Here is a 19,618-nt window from a genome sequence, read left to right as displayed (position 1 = left end):
CCTTTCCTCTCCCCACAACAGACACCCTGTGAGGGAGGTGAGGCCAAGAGAGCCCTGATATTACTGAAGAAGAAGAAGAGTTGGTTCTTATATGCCGCTTTTCTCTACCAGAAGTAGTCTCAAAGCGGCTTACATTGGCCTTCCTTTTCCTCTCCCCCCAACAGACACCCTGTGAGGTAGGGGAGGCTAAGACCGCCCTGAAATTACTGCTCAGTCAGAACAGCTTTATCAGTGCTGTGGCACACCCAAGGTCACCCAGGGAATCAAACCCAGCTTGCCAGATTAGAAGTCTACACTCCTAACCACTACACCAAGTGTAGCAAGTCAATGGGGCATTCGGATAATAGGTGCCAGTTTAAGACTGTCAGCTCTCCTAAAAGCTCCAAGTAAAAAGCTCTCCTAAAAGTTTTGTTTGTTTGTTTTAACGCTGTACAATAAAGTACAACTTAAGGCTGTTGTTAAAGGAACATCCTTGAGCCACAGGCTGTAAAATTTTGTTTACGTGTGCTTTTTTTTTTTTTTTTTTTTTTTTTTTTTACCAAAAGTGTGTCATGAATCCCAACCTAAGAAAACCAGGAAGCATTGGCTGCAAGACTAACCCAATACACAGAGCCACAACAGCTCCAGAAATAGAAAGCTAAGTTTGCCGTGTGCTCAGGACACGTTGCCTACAAATTTAGCACCTTCCTGTCCTGGTTAAAACCTATACCTACTGACTTTAACACACACAGCCGAGATGTCTTCTCGACTGAGGAACTCATCACCGGAGTAAAAAATTCATTTAGCGCCACAAGCACAAATGCCTTCAGGTCCTGCAATCCCAGACAGACTTCTATTTATGCTTGGAAATGTAATTACTATGTCTCCTATACTGCGCCGTCGTGCCATTCAATCCCCGCCTCCTCAGCACAGTTTACCAAATCCTATTAGAAGGCTATAGCAAGGGTCCCATTTCGCTGTTCTCTGGTAACATCCATGGCTGTTTTTGGTTTTTGGAGGGGGGGGTAGGTGGGCTTCCCACATCATTTCCCATTCTTTGGATAGTCAGCATTGAATATTAAACACTGCTCATCTAGATCAGGGGTAGTCAAACTGCGGCCCTCCAGATGTCCATGGACTACAATTCCCAGGAGCCCCCTGCCAGCGAACGCTGGCAGGGGGCTCCTGGGAATTGTAGTCCATGGACATCTGGAGGGCCGCTGTTTGACTACCCCTAATCTAGAGCTTCCCCCCATCAACAACTTCAGCAGATCTTCTGCAGAGCCCCTTCTTTATGCTGGCACTTCATCCTGGGGCAGGGAACCACTGTGGTGTTAGTTCACTGCAAACCTTAAATTCAGAAATGTACAGGTCAGGGGGAAGAATGGAAAGCCGGTTGTGAAGACTGCCGTTTTCTCCTCTCATACTGAGCACTGGAAAATGGCTAGAATGCTGAAAGGTTTCTAGTGTTGTCATATTCATGTTTCCCCCATTCATTGTACCTTTAGCCCTAAAAGATGTCAGGAGGGTATGTGAAAATGCACAAATGAGGAACAAGGTGAGGAGTCAGTAACCTACAGCTGTCATTCTCCCTCAGCTTCAAGCAAATAATCTTTTTACGTGGGCAAATTTGGTGAGAGCCAGTTTGGTGTAGTGGTTAGGAGTGTGGACTTCTAATCTGGCAAGCCGGGTTCGATTCTGCACTCCCCGACATGCAGCCAGCTGGGTGACCTTGGGCTCTCCACGGCACTGATAAAGCTGTTCTGACCGGGCAGTGATATCAGGGCTCTCTCAGCCTCACCCACCTCACAGGGTGTCTGTTATGGAGAGAGGAAAGGGAGGGCAGGGCGACTGTAAGCTGCTTTGAGCCTCCTTCGGGTAGAGAAAAGTGGCATATAAGAACTCTTCTTCTTCTTCTTCAAATGGCAAGCAAAATGTCAGCAGCTTGTTCGAGTATTCGACTGCTAGGAGACATTTAACCATCAGAGCTGGACCAAGTTGTCTGTTACTCTTGAGGGATTTTATTTCAGCCAAGCAAAACCTCTTTGAAAGATGGTCCATAAAAGAAAATGCGGGCTTGCGATGAAGCAGGAAATCATCGCTTGAAGATTGGGATATGGAGGTATGCCTCCATTAGACATATTGAGGTGAGGTGGCTGCAGAGCTTCAGTTACCAACTGGCAAGTCTCCAAACCCTAGTCTCAATTCTTCTCTGAGTAATGGTCAGTTTGCCACAGGTTTGGACCCATTTAGTTTTAAGTTGCTTTTAAAAAATCTCAAGAAAACGAGAAACCCTCTTGGCTGCAGCGGACCTAGGGAAGATCTCTTTACACCTTATAGGTCTGGCTTTTTTTATCTGAACCTGAAGCTGTCTTGTCATCCCCTACAGGGGACTCTTGGGAGTTCGAAGGCTGATAATGTTTTAGCAAGCAGGCAGTGTTACTCATCCACTTTTAAAATCAAATAGACTTTTCTAGTGCATCGAATTCTTCCTCATCTGGCAAACATTTTGCCTCTTCCCCGTTCTCCAGGCTGCTGCCTGAGTCAGGGGCCCAGGGGCAAGTCTGTTACCCATCCAGACTTGAGCCTTGGAGAGCTAGTTCAAAGGGGCTGGTCCTGAATACCCCTCCCACTGAAAACAGTCGACAACAAGACCCCCCAGTCTGGGAGCAATTGTTACAGGCTTCTGCAATGTTTCTGCGCTCCAAGTTGGAGTGTACAAGATTGCCACCACTCATTATTGCAGAAATAAATGAGACAGTGAGGCCAGCAGCAGGGTTCAGAAGACGGCAGTGTTTTGTGTGTTTTTAACCCTCCGATGCATTGCGATCATTCAAGGCAGCCAGAACAAGCTGACACTGGTGCATGCTGGCTACTCCACTGTCTTGCTCATCAGTGGTATCTGTGAGAGTGGTTTCTGCTTCTTCCTTTAATAGAAAGTTGTCAGAATTCTCCTCGGAAGACATGAAGAATTTTAAAGCAGCAGGCGTTCAATAAGCTATCAACTTTAGAGGTTCTGATGGCCATTATTTGGGGCTTTGAAAATGGGGAGATTGAGTAGGAATAGGGATAGGAGATAGTAGGTAGAAACGGAAAGTAGATAAAAGGTAGAGTATAGAACCACAAGATCTACTCTAAGAAGGCAGGTGACTCCCACAACATGGACAGCAAGAGGATTTCCTGCTTCCCAGAAAGAAGAGTGGAAATCACCCATCAAGATGTCCTCTGCCTCAGAGGGAGAATTAAGCCTCAATCTGAGAAATGTGAGAGTTAATTTGGAAGTTTCATACTCTCATTTGAATATATGACTTGCACCTGTATTGCCTTCAGTTTGTTCCTTCGTCTCCTGTGAAGGCATGACACTGCTATTTGATCTCACACTCATGACTTTAAAGAATATTTGTTGTATTTTAGATTTACAGTGCCTTAACTAAAGCCTATGACCAATTCCCTGTGGTATTTCACTGATTGTTTTTAGAGAGACTTGCATCAGGATTTGAAATTCTCTGTGATTATCACAGCATTCTCTTTCATACACATCAGACATTTTGCACATACTTTAGAAACCACTTCCCTTTTCTCTAATGAGATCTGAGTCCAAGAGCACCTTAGCGACCAATGTGTTTATTGGGGCGTAGGAACTTTGGAGAGTCAAAGCTCCCTTTGTCAGACTGTGCATATCTGTACCTTTGAGCAGTTTAAGGTGTATAGGACTGTGCTCCATGTAAAGTTCTAGCATCCCTCATTTTACCACTCAATGATTTTATAAATTAACAAGTACTATTTAAACTTGTAAGACTTCTACCATCACTCCAAATAAGACCCACAGAACTGCGAATGGCTGGATTACTTTGGATAGATGTGAAGAACTTAAAAGGACAGTAGATAGAGGGGCAAATACTACTGAAAAGCACTTGTTATTTCAAGCTACTGCAGGCTGACCATAGCATACTATTGTGGGAAACCATGGGGCAACGGGAAGCTATGTCCTTGTGTTTAACATGCCCAGTATGTATTAGGATATGTAAAATCGGGGGAAAAGGAATCACAAGGCAAAGTAATGTAGTAGTCCTCTCTGTAGTATTAGTAAAAGTCCAAATAAAGAGTCATAGAATCACAGAATAATCGAGTTGGAAGGGACATCATGGGTCATCTAGTCCAACCCCCAATCATAAAGAGTCAACCAACACGGGATCCTAGGTTAAATAACCCGCTTTCTGTCTATCTTCATCAGTGGTTGTTCTGCAGAATAAACAAACAAGCTGAAAGTATACCCATATAAACTTCCAAAAATACATAATTCACAATTTTACACAAAAGCTTCAATAAAACATACCTTCCAATGTAGTTATGCATTAGGAGATGTAACAAACAATGGTAATCACAGCAAACGGAGTGTCAGACTACCAACTGGGAAGACTGGGTTCAAATCCCCACTTTGCCAGCTTACACGGTGATCTTGGGCCCATAGCAATCTCTGAACCTAGCTTAGCCTCACAAGGTGTTTATTGAGAGGACTAGAGAAGGTGGAGGAAACAATGTGAAAGCTCCTTTAGGTCCTGATCAGGAAGAAAATGAGCTATAAATGAAAAATGAACATAAATATGCATTCAGGGGACGTCTCTCACAAACACTGGGCAGGGAGGATCCTTATGCTAATATTTGGAGAACAATCCTAAGGGGCAAGAAGGCAGTACCTCCAAAGACTAGCATGAACATGCTGCATAACCTGAGACGCTCAAAGGTTCCTGATCTTCGATCTCCTTGAATTAATTTTATTTATTTATAATTATGCTTATTTTCCGCTCCATCTCCAGAGGTTCAGTGCAGATCACATCGTAATGAAATCGCCTATAAAAATAAATATACAGGTAAAATATAAAAAACCTAAACGTGTGCAATTAAAATCTAAGAAGAACATGGCAATCATCAGTTGCCTAGAGGTTCAACTTGCTGGAAGAGGAGGTGGGAGGATCTTACCAGCCCTAGGTGACATATAGATTAGGGCTTGGGTGGGGAAGCCAGCATTATACAGAGGTTATTTTGGGCTGCAACCATAGGCCTGGCAGAAGAGCTCTCTTTTACAAGCCTGCAGAATCGTTCAAGGTCCCGCAGGGCTCTGATCTCATTTGGGAGTTCCAACAGGCCAGGGCTTTAGAATACACAGAGTAGGGATACAAGTGCAAGGGAAAGAGAAGTCCGGGTTTACGGGATCAACAGGTATTTCAGACACAACCTTATACCACCTGCTAGCACTAAAGAATTCTTAGCTCAGCTATGACTGTGAAAACTCATTCTGCAAGTGATCCCAGTAACAAAAAGGGATTGTGGTAAACAAATATAAAGAGGGCAGGTAGAAATCTGGGAACTGTACACACAGAATTACTGACAGTGTATAAGCATTTCATGTCCAAGTGGGATTTCCCTCCAAATACCAAGCCTAGCAATACAAAGGTTGTGGATACTCTAAAGTTGGGGGGGGGGGTGGCAGAGGAGAGTGACAGCAGTAAAAGCTCTGAAAATTCTGAAGCCCCATCCAAGGGGGGGGGGGCAGGGTGCTTGGGAATTTTGGGAAAAACTGAAATACATCCTATGCTTTACTAAGTCTTAAAATATTTTTCTGCTTTAGCATAAAATGCCTCATTTATAAGCTGGCATATAAAACTGTACTATTTGGCATAATTATGACATTTAAAAGTATAAATGCTTGCTTTTTACAAGCAGAACTGAATATATCCAATGGTGCAGAAAGAGAAAAAATAACTCCTGACTGCAACACTTCATGCTGATTAAGTACACATATCTTAGTTTGTTTATTTATATTAGTTTTTATTAACTGCCACTCTTGGACCCTGCCGACTTGTGGCGGTTTACAATAATATCCTTAAAACAAATAAAATTACAACAATGATGGCGGCACAATCCAATTCTATAACCTCCTCCCCACTCCCTCCATGCCCGGCAACAGCAACACACTACCCCCCCCCCTGGTAGAGGTAGTCCTTGCCTAGATGTCCAGCATATGGGCTACTGCAGCGAGGGACCAGATCTTCCTTAGCCCTGCCTCAACAAAATGCCTGGTGGAACAGCTCCATCTTACAGGTCCTGTGGAACTGTGTCATTTCCGTCAGGACCCTCAGCTCTTCCACAATCTCATTCCACCAGGTTGGGGCCAGGGTGGAAAAGGCCGTGACCATGGTCAAGGCCAGGCTTATCTCCCAAGGACCAGGAACAACTAACAGATTCAAACCCACAGAGCGAAGAGCCCTGTGGGGGGGGGGCATAAGGAGACAAGCAATCCCTCAGATATGCAGGACCTATGCTGCAGATGGCCTTAAAGGCAAGAACCAAAACCTTGAACCTGATCCAGAAGCTAATTGGTACCCAATGCAGCTGCCTCAGCACAGGCTGGATATAGGCCCTCCACAATGACCTCGAGAGGATCCAAGCAGCTGCATTTTGCACCAACTGCAATTTCTGGGTCAGAGACAAGGGAAGCCTGCATAGAGCAAGTTACAGAAGTCTAGTCTGGAAGTGACTGTTGCAGGGATCACTGTGGCCAAATGTTCTGAGGACAGGTAGGGCCCTAGTAGCCTTATCTCGGTGTAGATGGAAAAATGGCACTTGGGCTACTTTCATGACCTGTGCCTCCATAGATAAGGAGGCATCAAAGATCACCCCCATATTCCTGGTGGTAGGTACAACCGTAAGCTGGCCCCATCCAGGAAGGGGAAACATGCTTCCTGTCCTTCTACCCAGCCACAGGACCTCCGTCTTGCAGGGGCTGAGTTTCAAGTCATCTAGACACTGCTTCCAAACATCTGGAAAACATCTGACAAATGTTTCCAAATGGGAGTCTGGCTGGCCAGCCATCAAGAGATAGAGATAGAGCTGGGTATCATCCACATACTGGTGACAACCCAGCCCAAAGCTCCATACCAGCTGTGCCACAGGGCCCATATTAATGTTAAAAAAGCATGGGGGAGAGAACTGCCCCCTGTGGCACCCCACAGGGGAGCACAAAGGGGCAAGACATCTCTTCCCCCAATGCCACCCTCTGTGTCTGGTTCTGGAGGAGGGAGATCAGCCACTTAAGATTGTCCCCCTAACCCCCGGTCCTAGCAAGGCAGTGGGCTAGCAGTTCATGGTAAACCACATAAAACGTGGCTGTCAGATCCACCCCGAGATCCAGCTGTTGCCGTAGATCAGGGGTCCCCAACCCCCGGTCCGCGGCCCGGTACTGGGCCGAAAAGGCCATCGTACCGGGCCGCCAGCTGCCGCGCCTACCTCCCCCCCTGCAGCGAGAGGGGGGGGAAAGAGGCCGGCGCGGCAGCCGGTGCAGCAGCCGGCGCAGCAGCGACGCTAACGCGTACGCGCGGGACTGCCACGCGTGCACGTTTGCGCCCCTGGTGGCCAAAACGGCAACTCTGCACATGCCTGTTAGCGCCACCTGGTGGCCAATTGGGCATGCGCGTTTATGCGCTGCAACTGCGGCAGCCGGGCCACTGGCTCTCCCCCACCCCCGGAGGCGGTCCCCGACCAGATGAAGGTTGGGGACCACTGCCGTAGATCATCCATCAAGACAACCAGCATGGTCATACCCCATGGCCAGAAGGAGGCCCGACTAGTATGGATCAATGGACAAAGTTTCCTCCAAGAAAACCAGGAGCTGGTCCACAGTGGCCCTCTCAACTATGAGTTACTGGAGGGCATAGGGTCCCGCAGGAATCTCTCAGGCTCCATAAGTCTTTGTGGGTAGACTAATATTTGCCCATTGTTCAAAAAGGGAGGGGGGTACCCTCAACAGGGCCTTCAGGGTACCGTGGTCGGACCATGGGATGATATTACTTGCCACCAGATCCACCTCTATCCCAGGGCCAAAGATCAGGTCAGGGGTGTGGCGCCACAAGCCACTATGTGAAAGTGGCGGGATATAAATGGAAATATAAATAAAGGGACAAGTAGCTATAGCAAGCACCTTTGGATACAGAACCCGAAATAGGGGGGAAATTAGGGGGATCATCAATATGAAGATACAACCAAAGCATCTCATTTGCAAGTACAACGGTACAGAAATGGAGTTATGAAGGACCTATTCATAGAATCATAGTTGGAAGAACCCTCCTGGGTCATGTAGTCCAACCCCCTGCACTATGCAGCGCACTGACAACCCTATCGCTCATCCGCTGTAACCTGCCCTCCCCCTTGAGCCTTCACAGAATCAGCCTCTCTGACAGATGGCTCTCCAGCCTCTATTTAAAAATTTCCCAAGATGGAGAACCCACCACCTCCCGAGGAAGCCTGTTCCCCTGAGAAACTGCTTTCAGTGGTAGCCCCTCAACTGCACAACAGCCTTCCAAAGGAGGCCCGCCAGGCTTCTGTGTGGCGGTGTCCAAATCAGCTGTTCCAGGCCGCCGCAGCCAGTGCCGCACCACAGGGGGCAGGGGAGGTGCACGCGCTTCCCCTCCCCCCACAGCGCTGGCTGCGGTGGCCTGGAATGGCCGATTTGGATGCCGCCACGCACAACCCTAAGGTCTTTATACAGCTTCCACAATTAAGTTAAACACTGTTCTCTTTAAGGCTTTTACTTCTGTCTCTTCCTAGCTTACCCCATTCTGAATAGGCTGCTTCATAAAAAATCACTTCATGTACCCCAAACAAGCTCCTTTCAGACACAGCCTTGAGTAATGCAGACAGAAACAATACCTGAGCCCTCTACACATGCTAAGAAAGTGGGGAGGCATATTAGCTAACTGGGCGTGCAGCCAGTAATAGAGGGAGGTGACTGGGAACATTAAGATGTTCAGCCTTCCACCATTCTTGCTCTCAGTGTAGGTGCAACTCGAGTCCCACAACCGTGTGGGAAGAAGTGATCCGATCTGGTAGGGATTGTGAGGAGCTTAGAGAGATTCCTTCAGTGCATGCCTCCCCTCCTCACCTGCTCCCATGAGCACACACTCAAGGATAGGTCTTGCTTCCATCATGGGCCTTTGGACCTCCTGAGAGAAGTTGGCTGAGTTGGTAGCAGAGCTTAAAACAGCTGCTAGCACTAACTATAGTTAAAATGAAGCTGCTATTTGGCAACCTCTGGGGCCTGCCTCAGAGAGAGGGGGAGTAGGGACACACCCTTCTAGAGTTTCCCACACACCCTTGGGACCCAATAAAAGGTGGTGTGTCTTCCACTTACAAACAGTAGCTCTCGCTCATGTGCACATTCAAGCACTAGGGAAAAGGACTGAAGAGGTTGCATGCAATCGCGAGATGTTCTGTAGATGCGCTATGAGAAATTGCCAGAGGGCGGTGCTTCAAAGCTAGAATGAGAGCAGGGAACACCACATGATGAGCAATCTGCCGCAAATGGACAGTGTGAGGATGGGAACCTGCATGGTGTAGTGCAGGGGTAGTCAAACCGCGGCCCTCCAGATGTCTATGGACTACAATTCCCAGAAGCCCCTGCCAGCATTTGCTGGCAGGGGCTTCTGGGAATTGTAGTCCACGGACATCTGGAGGGCCACAGTTTGACTACCCCTTGTGTAGTGGTTAAGAAAGGCAGACTCTAGTTTGGAGAACCAGGTTCAAGCCCAACACTCCTCCTCCACATGAAGCCTGCTGCGTGACTTTGGACCGGTCACAGTCCTCTCAGACTCTCTCAGCCCTACCTGCCTCACAAGGGACTTTGTCCGGGGGGGGGGGGGGAGGAAGAGAAGCCATTTTGAGACTCCTTAAAGCAGAGAAAAGCAGGGTACGAAAACCCAACTCTTCTTCCTTATGACAGGATCCTGAAGGGATAGTCTTTTCAGATGTGGAAAGCAAGTAATGAATCAGGGAAGCCTAACAGAGGCATCAAATTATGCACTTTGCTGCTTCCCTGCTCCCTTGATAGTCCACTGCACCCCCTGAAATTTTGGTCCTGTGCATGGGTCTGCAGCCGGGGGAGGGGGGGATCAGTAGAAATTGCCCCTTCTGATGGCTTAAGTGCCATTAAGTCTCTGGAACGGCTCCATGCCAACAACTAGCTCTGCTTCAAATGCATCTGCAGGGTACTCACAGTCTCCCACAGCATCCAGATTCCTTCCTCCTCAAAGCTTGCTCAAAAGAGGGTTACAGGAAAGTTACTATTAATGCTAACCACGGGGCGCTCACAGCCAGCAAACCACGGTTTGGTTCTGATGTATGAATCTGGTCATTGTCTGCAACTACCCCAAATAAGAAGTGAGTTTGGAAAGTGACATGTTAAGGCAAGATATTATGGCTGAAGCTCACTTACTTTGGACACATCATGCAATCAAACTCGCTAGAAAAATCATTAATGCTCGGCATGGTCAGCGGCAAAAGGGAACATGGTCGCCAAAGGATCAGCAGGCTTGACACGATCAAAGCTGATACTGGGATGACCATGAACCAACTAAAAGAAGTGGTAATTGACAGAAATGTATGGTGAAAACTTTCCTATAGAATCGGCAAGGGTTGGACATGACAGAACAGATAATATCATCATCATGTTCACTTCAAAAGTCACACGAATGTCCAAAATGTTTATTCTTACAATATTAAAGGCTCGACAGTGGTAGTTAAGTGGACAACTGCCCAGCAAAGAAGAAAACGGAGCTCAGTTCCTTGTGGACTGGCTAAGCCACAGACTTTAACTAGTTTGATCACCGGTTATGAGTTGCATCGTACATGGCGGTGGATGATGAGGACTTCTCACATCCTACCTGTTCCCCGAAGAGCTCCAAAACCACTGAAAAGCTGATGCTGAAGGCTGTAGGCCTCGCATGGAAAAAGAGCCACGCAGTTCAAGAGGCTGCAATGAGGAGGAAGAACTGGCTGAAACCTGCCCAACTGCTAGTAGTGAGGAAAGTGAGATTTCTGTTTCCACTCTTCATTGTGCATGTGCGCATGCATACAGCTTGTTGGCCATGTGATTCTTCAAGACATTCAACAGCAGCTTTTGGGAGGTCTCAGACTGTAGGAGGAGACAACTCGGAAATGGTATGCAACTGTGAGCACCTTCCTCTTGAACTTTGTAGGATCTAACTGTATTTGACATAAGGTTTGCTTGTTTTAGAGCCTCTTGTGGCGGAGAGTGGTAAGACAGCAGACATGCAGTCTGAAAGCTCTGCCCATGATGCTGGGAATTCAATCCCAGCAGCCGGCTCAAGGTTGACTCAGCCTTCCATCCTTCCGAGGTCGGTAAAATGAGTACCCAGCTTGCTGGGGGGTAAACGGTAATGACTGGGGAAGGCACTGGCAAACCACCCCATATTGAGTCTGCCATGAAAACGCTAGAGGGCATCACCCTAAGGGTCAGACATGACCTGGTGCTTACACAGGGGATACCTTTACCTTTTACCTTGCTTGTTTTAAAAAGCTACCAGCACACAAGGCCTTGGGGCAGATGATACTGTCTGAAGGTGGGAATGGCTACAAGGAAAGGAATCAGTATTACTGTCTGTACACAAATATCTGTCTACAGGTGTGCATGCAAATTGGAACACTCAGTAAATGGGTGCAGGGTGTAATATGTATATACAAACACAAATCTGAAGTTTCCCATTTGTTTCTCTGTTCTAAGCACAAAATAGGATTTGCAAACCTTGCAGAGCCTGTGGAAGGTCCATAAAACCACTCAAATGCTAATGTTCTGTCGCCAGTCCAAGTATTTGCTCTAATCACGCGAACCCATCAATAAGCACACCTTTGCATTAACACACAACTCAGAATTAGCCTTGCAGTCTAATGAAAGTAAATGAAAACACCACTTTGAGTACGAGTAAACTCTGCCAGGCCTGCATACCATCAGCTTCGTAGCTATAATTTTGGGTAACCCGTGACACCTGAAGCATGCAGGGACAAGTGGATTAACATTTTATTTTCAATATATTATATTTTCTTTTTATTAACATTTTATTTTCTTCAAGGTCATGCGCAGAAGTTCATGGCTGCTTGTCAACAGTGAGTTATTAGCCTGGGAGTTTGAGGAATGTGTCAAGAATTGCAGGTCACTATAGTGCGCATGATCCAAACTGGTAGCACAATGGAATCTTGAAGCTAGAAGAATGTGATCCAGAACTCAGAAAATTCACCAGCTCCCAAGCATCCCACACAGCAGGCACAGAACCAAATCCGCTGTTAACATCGTTAGCCAGACGGCTAGCAATCCAGAAAGTGGTCCCATTTTTAATTCCATAGTCCAGACAGTATTAATTTCCAAAACATGCAATTCGCAGTCCACTCAAAATAAACCCAGCTGTCCTCTTAAGGAGCACAATGAGAACGAGGGATGATTTCAAATTTCATACCCCAGGTCATTCAACCAGAAAATCCTCACTTCAGCTTTGCTTGTTTTGTTTTAATCAAGCCCAGGATTCTTAAAACTGCACATGTGCACACAATACCAATTGCTGAAATAGAGAAAACCAAAGCTGGGGGGGGGGGGGACAGACAGAAATTCATATAAAATCACTCCCCAGATTAGCTTCCTTCCAGTGAAATCTGTGACTACGGTACAGAGAAACCACTTCTATAAACCTCTGTTGGTCTTAAAGGTGCTACTGGACTCTGATTTTTGTGCCACTTCTATTATGTCTTATAGCTAGGAATTGTCCTCCTGTACAGATCAAAAAATCTGTACGACATGGGGGCACTCAGGGGAAGCATACATTTTTTGCCAAAAGAATTCCTGATAGATCAAACACCCTCCCCATGGCCCCCAAAAATTGCTTTGCCTGTGCACAGGTAGGAATGGGGGGGGGGGGGACAACAACCGCATAACCAGGAATAAAAGTAAATTATCAGGCAAAGCAAGAAGACGAGGATGCAGAAATTCAGACTTCTCCACAAGCCTTGTACACTTTTAATCATTACAAATACATAGAATTTTGCATTCATCCTCCATAATCCTTATAACAGACCCTGTCAGTGTCTATTATCCCTTACGAAATGGTGGCTTTGGCTAAAACAAACCAATATATTCATGATTGTGCCAATGTATTTACCACAAGCCAACAACTTAGTTGCATAGTGCAGTGCTTAGAAGCTAATATGTTTTACAGATCATTCTATAACTAGGGACTCGTGAGTAATAAATAAACCTTAATATTAAAAACCACCTGATATAGCTACAAAAAAAAACACATCTGTTACACATAATATATTTCTGTTAAGTCCTTGGAGGAGGAGCATGTCTCATGGCTTAAGTGCCACTCAGAGCTTAACACCCATTCAGGGCAGCTGTCCCACCCGAGTGCCGCCTCCTCCAACCAGCTCGCCTGTCTATCCAGCAGCCAGCCAATTGCCTTCCGTCCCCTGCCCATCCCCTCCTCCTTTCACTTCCCTCTGAGGCTCAGAGGCTGCAGATCCCTGCTGCTTGAGAGCTGCCCCTCCTGATGAGTTCCCTTCCAGAGGTCTCCAGCCTGCAGCTTTTCCAGGTCTGGGGGGAGGAAGAGGCCATCATCACAGTTCTTCTACCCCACCCCCTCCAATCTAGTACCCCTTGTATTCCTGAATGCAACGGGTTTGGCTCCCAGCTGTCCTCTTAAGTAGCCAGTTTGGTGTAGTGGTTAGGAGTGCAGATTCTGCACTCCCCCACATGCAGCCAGCTGAGTGACCTTGGGCGCGCCAGAACACTGATAAAGCTGTTCTGACTGAACAGAGATATCAGGGCTCTCTCATCTTCATCCACCTCTCCTGTTGTGGGGAGAGGAAAGGGAAGGCGACTGTAAGCCGCTTTGAGCCTCCTGTGGGTAGAGAAAAGCAGCATATAAGAACCAACTCTTCTTCTTCTAAGTAAGAACGTAAATATATGCTGACACAATTCTGCAAGAGAAGAACAAAGGGGGCAGCCCCACACTGACTACAGTAGAATTCACTTCTGAGTTCTATGATTATCGGATCAAGTTGGAAAACATTTAATGCTTTCTCCCCTAAAGCAATCAGGCCAGAAGCTATATATTTTTATTGAATGTCAAGGACACAAGGTCATAACTCAAGGACACAAGGTCATAACTCAAAATTCTTAGAGAACCATGGGAGAATGAAATCATCAAGAAAGAATGACTGCTAAAGAGAAGTAGACACCATGACATACGAAATTCCAGAAGACAAAGTCTGAAATGCTATAATTCATTTACAGTCAGGGAATATGTTGGTGCAAGTCAGCCTTTCTCAACTTTTTTTTTATCACTGAGAAACTGCTTGCACCGACTGCTTCAGAGTCTCCATCCAGCCACCTCATTCTCTGTCGTCCCCTTCTTCTTTTGCCCTCGATCGCTCCCAGCATTAGGCTGTTCTCCAGGGAGTCCTTCCTTCTCATGAGGTGGCCAAAGTATTTGAGTTTCATCTTCAGGATCTGGCCTTCTAAGGAGCAGTCAGGGCTGATCTCCTTGAGGACTGACTGGTTTGTTCACCTTGCAGTCCAAGGGATTCACAAGAGTCTTCTCCAGCACCAGAGTTCAAAAGCCTCAAAACACTTGGCCTTCATATCACCCAATAAATGTTTAACAAATTTTTAAAATATATTAAAAATTTATTAACTCCCATCCATTTGAAAAACTCTTCCAGGACTGCCAAGAAACCCCAGAGTTTCACAAGACCCTGGTGCAGCTGCATGTGAACCTGAAGATGTCAATCTGAGTCTCCTTCAAAGCATGATCTTTTGTATGCATGCGCATTCCTCAGATACATCACAATGGCCCTCACTATATGCACTCATAGATTGTCAATTTAAAATTAAGAGGTGGATCACAAGTATTCTCATTTTAAAAAATAAGGCTAGACTGAAATTCCCACACTCCACAGTGACTCACCTTTCTGTAACCTGTATTATTAAAAGGCTACTACAGCTAATCTACAAGGCAGGCAAAATGTCTGTTTAGAATAAGTTAGAATCATAGAATAATAGAGTTGGAAGGGACTTCATGGGTCATCTAGTCCAACCCCCTGCACTATTCAGGACAGTCACATCTCTATCGCTCATCCACTGTAACCTGCCACCCCTTTGCCTTCACAGAGTGTCTCTGTCAGATGGCTATCTAGCCTCTGTTTAAAAATTTCCAAAGATGGAGAACCCACCACCTCCCGAGGAAGGCTGTTCCACTGAGTTTATTCCCTAATATTTCCTAAAGTTAATTAGTGCAATACACTGTTGCCAAGTTTGCGACAGAGAACTGACACTCTACATTCTCAGAGAAAAAACAGTAATCTGGTATTTTTTCCAGCTCTGTTTATGACAGCCATTATGAAAAGGACATTTACAAGTTCAATGTTAGCTTCAGCAGTACTAACTTCTAAGTTGTGGATAGCTTCAAAGCCAGAAACAGCTATGAGAACAGCCTTACTGAACCAAAGCACTTCTACAAATACTTGGAATGGGCAAATCATGAGCAGAAGGCATTCAAGATTATCAGTCTTCCCACATTCACTGTGTCTCAACAGCCTCCAGAACATTGCTGGTAAAAGTTTGGGAGATCCTGTTGACAAAATGCAGAAGGAGAGGGAAATAGGCAACACTGCCCCCACTCTCCTCTTGCATCAGTGGAAGAGCAAGGAATTGCAATATCATACAATTCCCCCTCTTCTCTGCATCCCATTGCATTTTATTCCTGAGCCCCCAGGGCTTTGAGAAGTGGGGGAGACCCACAAGCACCATTTATAGAGTCTGTCTCCATCTATTGCTGCGTTGCTAAGGAGGAATGAATTAGAATCTTAAATATTTTGTAAGGACCGAAGCAGTCACTTCCCTGCTGAACAGATGTAAGTTCAATAATCAGTATCTACCAACAGATTGTCTTGACAGGCTAGAACATTAGGGACAGATTCCTCAGTAAGCAGACATATCTTACAGCAAGACTAACAACTTAGATTTCTGGTATTTCATTCAGCTGCTTTCTCACCCATCTCTTTAAAATGGTCTTTATTTTAGCTTTTTTTTTCTACAAGATACCTGAATTCAAATCCCACTCATGTTCATGAAAAAGCATCTCGTTCGGTCATGCTAAGCAAAGTTGAACTGAAATACTTACAAAATCAAAGAACTAGGTTTGCCAGTCACTAACATGAATCAGAACAGCCACCTCACAACGTCCATTAAATGAAGCAAAATTCATTGTATGGAGTTCAATAAACCACTCAGCAAGTTCAAGGATGTCAAGGCATAAGTGATCTCAACTGTGTTATCAATGCCTCCTAAAGATACAGCAAAACCTAGCTATCTATACAGTTCCAACAACATTATCAGAAACTTGAATACATATGGTCTGATACATACAGGGACATACAACTTAGTTCTGTGAGCCTATTAAGTCTTTAGATACGACGGTGCCTAGGACCAATTAAATGACCTCTCCATGTTATATTTGTTTTCGCCCTTCCTCTAAAGGTTGAACAGCAGCATTTCAGACTAACAACCCAGTGGGTTAGGCGAAAGGAAAGTAAAAAGCATTTATTCTACCACTGCTTAATAGCGGACTCTAGAATTAAGCATCATTCCAGTCAAACAAATAAAATCCTGGAAATGTAGCAAATCTGTTGCAAATTTTCTGCTTTTCTCTGCTAATTTGGAGAAGAGGTTTACTATAAACGTGCCTTCAAAAAGTTCTAACATTTTGTGGTTAGCAATGAACAAATGCCATCTTTCTTCCACAAGCAGTTTCTATCAAAGGGTACCCTGTAAATCATAACAATAAAGTAATTACATCCATGAATGTTCCATATTTTCAGAAATTCATCTGTTGGTCCGAGTATCACAACCTTGTAAAGCAAATTCAGGAAGACAGAAGTCTTCAAAAACTAGTTCTTGTGCCCATGCATATTAATACCTCTGTACCACATACTAGCCAGGGGAAAGGGTACAAGCAAATAACCTATTCTCATTTATACTTCACAATAATTTCCCTGATTCAAGACAATTCTTACTCAATGCAAGTTATTTGTAATTTGCTGTTTATATACAAGCCTGGAGAATATCACCTAAAACATTTGCTGATGAAACTTCCCTCAATTTATAAAGATCTTCAGCTAGAGTATTATTAACCACCTCTCAAAACCTCTTACAACCATATTTGAAAGATTTCATGTTTTGTTACACCATTTACTCTAAAGTATTAATTTAAAAGGCTCCTCTTTAATGAAAATGAGATGCTGAACGGTTATTACAGGAAACTAGATACAATACATTGGGAAGTCAACTGATTGCAGAGGTACAGGACTGTAGCTCAGGTACAAGAATTTACTTGAAGTAAAACCCAGTTCCTTTAAAGGAGACTATTTACATTTACAGGAGTTAATAATTGCCCGTTAAAGTCACCTCTGTCCATAAATATTTAGGATTACTGAACAGAAAGCACTTCATTCAATGTTATTTGTAGTTTGTGTCTGCAACATCACCAATTAATACATAAATGGAACTGCCAGATTTCTGAAACAACCGTTTTGTATTACTTTAATCAGAGACAGATTTCCCAGCCCTTGTATCATATAAAAGCATTTATATTTAACTGCACAGTCTAACTACCCTTTTCAAACATATGCCAGCCAACAGGAGATTCCCCCCACAGAACACAACTCTTAACCACTCAACAGAAAGACACTCCACTCTTTCCACAGAAAGTCAAGCCTTAATACATACATACCTCAGGACCACAGCAGACCATGATACTATGATACAAGATACTATGATCTCATCCTACCAGAAAAACAGGTGAACACACATGTATGCTGACTCCATGTGTTCTCTACCAAGTGATGTAGAACATCAGTGTACAGATCTAATTTAACAGCTTCCCTTGAAACAAGGCCTGTACATCCCTGAGACTTCAAAATACCCAAAATATCCTAGCAAATAAACAGCAGCAACAAACAGTCATTCATATAACTTCCTCACCTCTTGGCCAGGCGTGCATGCAACTAGCAATTTTAAGATCTGTACATGCTAGGAACTTCAAAACACCCAGAAAATTCTAGCTAATAATTATCAGCAACAAATTAACAGGCATTCATACCACTTCCCCACCTCAAAGCCGCATATAAGAACCAACTTTTCTTCTTCTCTCAACCAGGGATAAACACAACAGGCAACTTTTGAAATATCTATTTTCTATAGATCACAAACACTTCAACAACACAAGAAGCCCGGTCATCGCTGGACTAGCTCAGTGGTCCCTCTAGTTCAGCATCTTGTTTTACAGAGCAACCAAAGGACTGCCATAGAGGCCAAAACAAAAAAAGGCGTAGCGACCAAGCCTTCACTTTTATACTCCCTCCCAACACTCGCATTCACAAGTTCGAACCCTTTCCTGGCCCCTTCATGAAAGCCAGATGCCCTAATCTTCTCCTAGCAGGCATCGAGGCGCACCTGATTCGTTTGCGCAACGTGGATTCTCACAACACCTGGGAAGCTACCCGGGGCACGAAGGGCAGCGAGATAACTCTGCCCGTTCCCCAGATCGGCTGGAGGAGCGACGCCGGGACCCCTCAGCTCCCCCACCGGCCACGAGGACCCCGGAGGCGGCGTGTTGACAACTGCGTGGCGGAGGCAGCCCAGAGCCCTCGGAGGAGCCCGGGCGAAGCGCCGCGCGTCGCCGCCCCCACCCGCTGCAGCCGGGGCTCCCGTCCGCCGCCGGCCCACCCACCTAGGGGCGCCCTCGCCGGCGTTACCTTGCGCACCCCCTTGTAGATGTAGAAGTAGAGCTCCCGGCCCACATTGAAGCAGAGCCGGTCCCCGTTGCCGCTCTGGTCGTTGACGTTGACGAAGGAGACGCGGACGGGGTTGGAGCCCTGCGAGTTGAAGGGCACCCGGTTGGGCCGGCTGTACTCCGAGTGGCTCAGCAGCTTGTACAGCCCCTCCCGGGTGGTGAACTGGGTCTTAATCTCGTTCATCTCCTTCCCTCCTCCCTCCGCCGCCATCTTGGAAAGGAGCATTCATCCTGCCCCAGTACCCGGATGTAAGGCGCAGCGCGCAGCCGCACCGAAGGGGGGGGGAGGAAGCGCGTCGCCGGCGCCGAAAGGGAAGGGGGGAAAGCTCACGCCGGGACGTGGGCGGAGCCTCGCGGCCTCTCTCGCGCTCGTTGACTCCTGCACGGCGCATGCGTCGGCGGTCGGCCTCTGAGCGGGCGGGAGGAGAGGGGCGGGGCAGGGGAGAAAATACAAGGGAGCTGTCTCAGAACGGGTGGTGGGCATGCGCAGAAGGCGCGCTGGGGGCTATGTGACTGTGGGAAGCAAGGGGGAGAGTTTAGAGTTGAGAAGGGGGGATCACCTAGGAGTGGCCAAGCTGTAGCTCTCCAGAGATCCATGGACTACAATTCCCATGAACCCTGCAGGGGTTCATGGGAATTGTAGTCCATGGATCTCTGGAGAGCCACAGTTTAGCCACCCTAGGGAAAAGTGTCCTATATGCATTTAAACACGCTCATGTTCTTCATACTTCAAAGCTACGTTCTTCTTACATACATATGTAATTAGGTGCCAAGCAGAGAGGGATATTTTAGTATTATAAAAATTAATAAATGAAATTAATAAAGTATGTATGTATCTTAAGAGCTTGTTAGCTGCCTTGAGTCCCAGTGGGGGAGAGGTGGTTAAGAAATCAACTAATAAAGTAATAGTTTACTTTCCTGGTGTTTTATCTAGTTCATTTTTAGTA

The 19,618-nt window shown here is 45.9% G+C and overlaps 1 protein-coding gene across 1 annotated transcript in view; it reads right to left on the bottom strand.

The window, feature by feature from the left end:
• Nucleotides 1–18,945, bottom strand: part of WDR20 (WD repeat domain 20) — a 59,806-nt gene extending 40,861 nt beyond the window's left edge. Inside the window, exon 1 of the mRNA XM_077323715.1 lies at nucleotides 18,634–18,945. Within this exon, the coding sequence (XP_077179830.1) occupies nucleotides 18,634–18,897 (264 nt within the window). The 5' untranslated portion in view covers nucleotides 18,898–18,945. The remainder of the gene's footprint in view (nucleotides 1–18,633) is intronic.
• Nucleotides 18,946–19,618: the final 673 nt, after the last annotated feature.

This window comes from Paroedura picta, chromosome 2, assembly GCF_049243985.1.
Source record: "Paroedura picta isolate Pp20150507F chromosome 2, Ppicta_v3.0, whole genome shotgun sequence".
Taxonomy (NCBI): domain Eukaryota; kingdom Metazoa; phylum Chordata; class Lepidosauria; order Squamata; family Gekkonidae; genus Paroedura; species Paroedura picta.
This window is presented reverse-complemented; position numbering and strand designations above follow the sequence as displayed.